Here is a 7,348-nt window from a genome sequence, read left to right as displayed (position 1 = left end):
TCTCCAAGAATATGACTTCACAAATTTGTGTAGAATAAATGCTGACTTTTTTTTTTAGGGTTGCATCCTTTCAATTCCACGAATTGTATGGTTACATGATTATCGACAACGAATAATCTATAAATATATCTCTTTTTTAATAAAAAAAATTTCACAAGTACGATTTTCCGTAAAACGTTTATTATCCTGGCACAAGCGTGTTCAAGTTTGGTTTATTTCCACAAAGTATAATTTTTTTTTAATCTAAGGACGGGTGCTACTTGATAACACTAAAAATGTGTTATTTTGCTCCGTTTAATTCGAGATCGTTTCTAGTTTTATGTGTTTATATCTTGATTTTGTAGGTTTTAAGTATCAAGAGGTAAAGTCGAGCATTAGAGTCGATATGGAGCTAAAATGGACCATAAAGGAGCTCAAATGTATCGACAGGAAAAAGGAGTTGAAATTACAATTTAACCCCTCAACATCTGTGCAGTTGCAGCGGCTAGGCATCACAAGTGATGCATTTTCCTGAGACTTTATTTTTCCAATGAAGCATTGAGTGTTGCGGCCCTCGAAAGATTAACACATCCTCATGTAGTTAAAATGAGGAAATTTCACCTAATCTAAAAGAGATAAAAATAATAGTAAACATAATTCCTTCATTTAAATTTCGTCAACTCAACATATCAATATTTTAAAAGCATTCTACAAACCTCGAAAACCAAAAGATCCTTCAAGGGGAACAATATAGATGAAATTATACTTGAGAGGCTATAAAAGTTGACAAAAATAGTACCAAATTTACACAACATCAAACTATTGTACTCAATCAACTAGAAACAAATTGTTTAAGCATCCCTGCCATTATTGTTTGAACAAAGAACTTTATATCCAACATTTTAGTAATGGCAGGGATAGAAATGTATTAGACTCTTATCCTAAAATATCCTAAAATTCTTCTCCCCCTCCCCCTTCCTTTTTCATAATCTCCAACTTCGAATTCATTGGCAATTGATTTGCATTTGCACTTTCTTTAAACAACGCCCAGCATTGATCATCGGATAATCTATTTAGATGATGAATGCAAATGGGCTCCACCATGGTTGCTACTTCTACATTTCTTGTGGTCACCATAATAATACTTCCAGATTTTCCTGCAATATGTTTCAAACAGCCACTAAGCTCGTCCCACAAGTGTTTCTCATTATCCCAAACATCATCAAGCACAAGAAAATACTTCTCGTCTTGCATCTCCTTTCGAAGCCTCCCAAGCAACGCCTCCTTATTGGATTCTAGCCCACTACAAGTATCTGGTAAACCTTGAAAGACTTTTTCCAGAATTTTCGTGACAATAAATGGTTTTGACACACAAACCCGTATAGTTTTATCAAAATGTCCTTTAATGGCATCATGATTGAAGATCATCTTGGCCAAAGTTGTTTTGCCAAGACCACCCATTCCAACAATGGATATCACAGACATCTGATGTTCATCGGTAGAGTCAATCGCTAATTTAAGTAGCTCCAAAACTTCAACCTCCCTTCCTTCAACTTGGAAGTCAAGAATTGAGGTCGTCTCTCGAATCTGTTTGAGAGCAAGCTCTGTTTCTGTGACAGATTCCACACCAACTAGCCCAAAAGCACTTGCCGCACAATAATGCTGCATTATCATCACCTGACCAATAATCAGTCAAATCAAGTACGATAAGCTGAGAAGCCAATGTATGAAGGAACTAAACTCATAATTTTGCATACATCCTCCAATTATAAACTCTTTCAAGCGAGTGAGCTCACCTAATCCCTCTGGCAATTTTTTCAACCCACAAATGTGTAAATGATATAAGTTGTGGAAGATTCAAACCTTTAATCGAAGATAGATAAGCTTTAATAAGTTAAATAATCTTAATTTGGCTTCCATCACTTTTAATTCTAGCTCTAAATTTGTGTAAATTTGATGCAAGTAAAAAGAGTAGAGAGATTACTAAAACATTATTGCTAACAGTGGCATTTTAAATTATACCATTTGTACAAAATCACCAAAAACTAAGAACTTAAATTCTACCAAAACATTCATTCTCAACCAACATTCTTAATCAACATTTTAGGATAAGAGTGTAATACGTTTCTTAAATGCATTTTCACCAACATTCCACCAAAACATTTATTCTCAACCAACATTTATTGACAAGCATTAAATGAACCAGCATCAACAATGGGACAAAAAAAAGTCCCTTGAAGACATTAATTCTTATTCCCTAAACTCTTCACTAGAAAATTCTTCTCCAATCGTTCTCTCTCATAAAAGATAGAAAGTTAGATTTCATATTTGCTCATATTTGACTTCAAAAACAAACATAAGTGTGAGTGGTTGACTTTTTCTTTGCACGATTGTTTATACAATCATCCACGACATTGTAATAAAGTCGAAAATATCAAATAGTTCTTTATACAATATACATAGTGTAATAAAGTACAAACAATTGTTTAGTTCTTTAACATTATCGTTTAATATGTTCCATACGATCGTTTAGATACTTATAAACGATCTTTTAGTTATTTATACATGATCGTTTAGTTCTTTATATAAAGTCTTTTGCTCGGTGTAGTTCGGCATAGAGTCGAATACATAGATCTTGCAATGCCTTATGTCAGCCGCAACCATTAACCAATGTTGTCTTATGTAAACGAGCCTGTAAATCCAATTAACTTCCGATCATGCTTTGTGATCTTCAAGGTTAACCAAGGACATATAGACAAAGAAGTATCTCAACTTCGGTTCAGTTGGGTTAGGTGAGTTGGGAATGCTTCTCTAGTCATTCAGGTTGTCAACCCAACTAACCTGAAAATCCAGATTGTTCCCAAAATACCCCTCAACCCAACCCAAATCATTACACCTATAGAGGATACCTATAAAAGAATAGAGAGAATTTAAGAAAATGTTTTTCTGAATTATGATTTATACTAACAAAGTGGACAAACATATTTTCACTCCATGGTAGAGTAAAACATTTAACTTGATTTTTGGGTGAAATTATGTAATAAAATGTAGGATTTAACATGTAACTCTTGTTAAAAAAATATTCTTATTTTTAAGAATTTTTAACGTTACTGAAAGTTTTTCCTCTTCTAAAGCAGTCCAGAATAAAACTCCTTTAGGAGTGGGCCAAAAATGGAGTTAGAAATATTGGATAAGAAAATACAAATAATAATTAATATATTACAATAAAAATAAGTACCTTCTAACACAATTTGTTGGAAGATGAGAAAGTTTAGCCCCCTCCTGGTCACCTTCACCAACTAGTAGTTTTGGACATCTTCTAAATATCAAATTCTCTAATTTGGTTAGGCGTAATATGGCCTCCCTCGAAGGTAATTCTTTCAAATCAACGCAAGAGACGCATGTCAATTTTTTCAAAGAGGTAAGGTTTCCAAACCATTCTGGCAGAGCTTCAATGTGACTAAAACCTGAAATACTTAATACTTGCAAGTTAGTGAGGTGCTGAAGTTGTTGAGGAAGTTGGGTTGTTGCATTATGATCAGGTGATCCATAATCATTCAAATGAAGTTCAACAAGCTGAGAAGCCAAGTGTATGAAGGAACTAAACTCATAATTTTGCATCCATCCTTCAATTATCAACTTTTTCAAGCGAGTGAGCTCACCTAATCCCTCTGGCAATCTTTCCAACCCACAAATTTCTAAATGATATAAGTTGTGCATGTTTTGCACATTTAGCATCAAACTAAAACAATCATCGATGATCAAATATTCAAGGGAATGGCAACCTTCTAACCCACTTGGCAATTTTGCCAATGTACAACAACTCATAATCGTAACTTCTTTTAGACATCCAAAGAGATTTGACGCAAGAACCACCGTTGCATCATCCCATTGCTCTAGATTCATCATCTTATAGATACGAAGTTACTTTAACTGTGGAAAAGCAAAAGAATTTCGGTGGTTGGAGTCAACTCCATAGAACTCATTCCCTATACTTCTCACCCTATTCATGTCAAAAATCTTAAGTTTCTTTAAATTGCACAACTGTCCAAGCATGGGAAGCACTTCACAGCTTGTACAATCACTCAAATGTATCTTTATTAAATTTTCAACAAAAATACTAGTAGGCCAAAATTTCCCTTCAAAACCACAGATTTTCAATGATTGTAGATTTTTGTGTGGTTGAAGTCCTTCCAACACTTGATCCGTATTCTTTTCATAATCTTCTCCTGTTCTATGAAACATTCCGTAAAAGTTTAGGACTAGATGACGTAAGTTCTTCTTTTCCACCAATTTTGCAGCCATAGCTTCATCTTTATTTTGCACTCTCCAGAGATCTGTAAGAGTTAGTTTACCTTTTAGGTTTTTCAGTGGTCCAAGCTCTTCTATTTTACAACCCTTCTTGAACCCAACTACAAACTCAGACAATGTTTGAAGATGAATCAAGTTGCCCATATTTGAAGGCATTTCTGTAACATCGTCATAAATTATTCGAAATTCAAAATGTCTTAAATTAACCAATTTTCTCAAATTCTTCGGTAGAACACCACTTCCAAACTCTCGAAGCTTTAGCGTTTGTAGATTATAAAGAAGAGAAAGAAATTCAATAAGACGTTTGTCTATAGATTCTCCTGAAATATCAAGATATCTCAAATGAATCAACTTGTCCGTTGGAATCCACAAATCCCTCACCGAGTCCCAAATAACTTTTAAAACATGTAAACAAGCAATGTCGTCTTGAGTCGAATAACTAATCACTTCATCATCGCAAATCAACGTGCGCAACTTTCTTGCACTTTTTCCACTCAAATTATTTGGATGTGATTCCATCTTTTGAGGACTAGAAATTGCACAAGCAATATCATGCATTAGATCATGCATCTTAAACGCAACAATTCTCTTATTCTTATCCCTAATGACATCTTGAAATAAGGAGCGAGACAATAAGAAGTCCAAGTATTGTTCTGCAATATCCTCCATTAGCAAGTTCTCTCTTTCTTGTTGGGGTTGGATAAATCCTTGTGCTATCCACATGTGAATAAGTATATCTGTCTCAAAGTCATTATCTTGGGGAAAATTTGAGCAGTAGGCAAAACATTGTTTCAACACAGGATCTGGTAAAGAATCCACACTTAACTTTAATATGGACAAAACAAAATTTTTGTCCTCTATTGAAATATTACCTGCAATGCTTTCAACTTTTGTCATCCAGGTCTCATAATCTCCTTCTTTAAATTCATCTTCTTCAAATTTGACTGCCCCTCCTAAAACTTTTGCAACGAGTGGTACACCACCCATCTTTCTAACCAACTCCTTTTTCATAATTTCCAACTTTGAATTCATTGGTAGCTGATTTGCATTTGACTTTCTTTAAACAATGCCCAACATTGATCATCAGATAATTTTGTTAGATGATGAATGGAAATTGGCTCCACCATGGTTGCCACTTTTACATCTCTTGTTGTCACCATTATACTATTTCCATGTTTTCCAGCGATATGTTTCAAACAGCCACAAAGTTCGTCCCACAAGCGTTTCTCATCATCCCAAACATCATCAAGCACAAGAAAATACTTCTTGTCTTGCATCTCCTTTCGAAGCCTCCCAAGCAACGCCTCCTTATTGGATTCCAACCCACTACAATTATTCGTTAAACCTTGAAAAATTTGTTCCAAAATTTTCGTAACAGTAAATGGTTTAGACACGCAGACCCATATAGTTTGATCAAAATGTCTTTTAATGGCGTCGTGATTGAAGATCATCTTGGCCAAAGTCGTTTTCCCAAGCCCACCCATTCCAACAATGGATATCACAGACAGATGATGTTCATTGGCAGAGTCGATCGCCAATTTAATGAGCTCCAAAGCTTCAGCTTCCCTTCCTTCAACTTGGAAGTCAAGAATTGAGGTTGTCTCTCGTATCTGTCTGAGAGCAAGCTCTGTTTCTGTGACAGATTCCACACCAACGAGCCCAAAAGCACTTGCCGCACAATAATGTTTGTATAAAGTATCAGTAATGTTCTTGATTTTCTTGGCCATCTTGCGACGAAACAAAAAAGAATTTTTGGATGGTGAGATTGAATCACGTACCTTCCTAAATTTGTCAGTATGCTCCACAGTTCGTCGAAGATGTTCATAAACAAGCTCATCCAGTAGATCATCGGCTTCATGGACAATATCTTCAAGTTTTTCCACCCATCTCTTCACAGAATTACCAGGGTGTGATTTCTTTCTGTTGATGTCTTCTAAGATTGCATCAGCATCGTGCAACTTGTCTTTCAACAGGGACACCTCATCCTCCAACTCCCATGCCACAACAATTTGCTCTGCTCCATATTTCACAATCTTCTTCAAAACTTCCTGAACAGCAAAAGTCCATAGAAATTCAGCCATATTTTTTGGGTCCTCAAATTCCCAAGCCTCAATTGCAAATGATAGGATGAAGCGGAAATTCGAAAGTATAAGAGGGTTTTAAAGTGACAGAAGCATCAAAGGAAAGGATAAGACCAAATTTGCTTAAACCATAGTTTTATGAAAACTTTTAAAGGCTACTCCACACCTACAAAAGCAATTTTACTCTGTCTATGAATCTTCTCTCTCTCTCAATAATTGAAAGCCTTTCAACTTTGCACACACGATGTTAAAAAAATATAGAAGAGGCAGATGATATTATTTTACAACTATAACAATGTGTGGGTGCGAGGATATTTTCAAAATATTTTCTTATGGGAAATAGTTAAAAAGAAAAAGAAAATGGTGAAATGATTGAGAGACCCACATGCTTTTTTCCTCGTCAATTCAACATTTCAAACATGTATGGATTTAAGATTCAAACCTCTAATCTTTTAGTTGATGAAAACAAATCTTAATTTGGCTGCCATCACTTTAATTCAAACTCTAAATTTAATTTATATTGAATTTGATAGAAAGAAAGGGAGAAAGAATAGAGGGATTAAACATTACGCCCAACAGGACATTTTAAATCATACCATTAGTATAAAATCACCAAAAACTAATGTGGTTTATCAAATTAATTTATCGGCAATGGATAGAAGTTTATCGCTATATTACATTTTTTTTAAATATTGTTATACACTTGATTGTTATTCCTAAAATTGTTATCCATTATAATTATTTTATTAAAAATATGATCTCAACCCAACTCAACCATTAAATAATTGAGTTTAGTGTTTGGGTTACTCAAATCATTTATCTAAACTTTAGTTCTAAAGAAAATAAATTATTAATGCATCAAAACTTGATTTAATTGTTTTTAGGTATGAAATTAAGATTAACAACTCAATTTCAATTCAAATAATGAAAAATTCATTTTCAAAGTGTTAAAAAAAATGTTTTTAGGAGTTGGAGAA

At 34.3% G+C, this 7,348-nt stretch overlaps 1 protein-coding gene across 1 annotated transcript; it reads right to left on the bottom strand.

Annotated features, from left to right (window-relative positions):
- Positions 1-2,399: 2,399 nt before the first annotated feature.
- Positions 2,400-6,592, bottom strand: LOC127149084 (disease resistance protein RGA2-like). The gene is given in 3 exon segments (XM_051083950.1): positions 2,400-2,671; positions 3,218-5,322; positions 5,325-6,592. Coding segments are annotated over 3 exon segments (3,285 nt in total). The 5' UTR covers positions 6,372-6,592; the 3' UTR covers positions 2,400-2,538.
- Between the last annotated feature and the right edge of the window lie 756 nt (positions 6,593-7,348).

Source organism: Cucumis melo, chromosome 4 (genome assembly GCF_025177605.1).
Source record: "Cucumis melo cultivar AY chromosome 4, USDA_Cmelo_AY_1.0, whole genome shotgun sequence".
Lineage (NCBI taxonomy): Eukaryota > Viridiplantae > Streptophyta > Magnoliopsida > Cucurbitales > Cucurbitaceae > Cucumis > Cucumis melo.
This window is presented reverse-complemented; position numbering and strand designations above follow the sequence as displayed.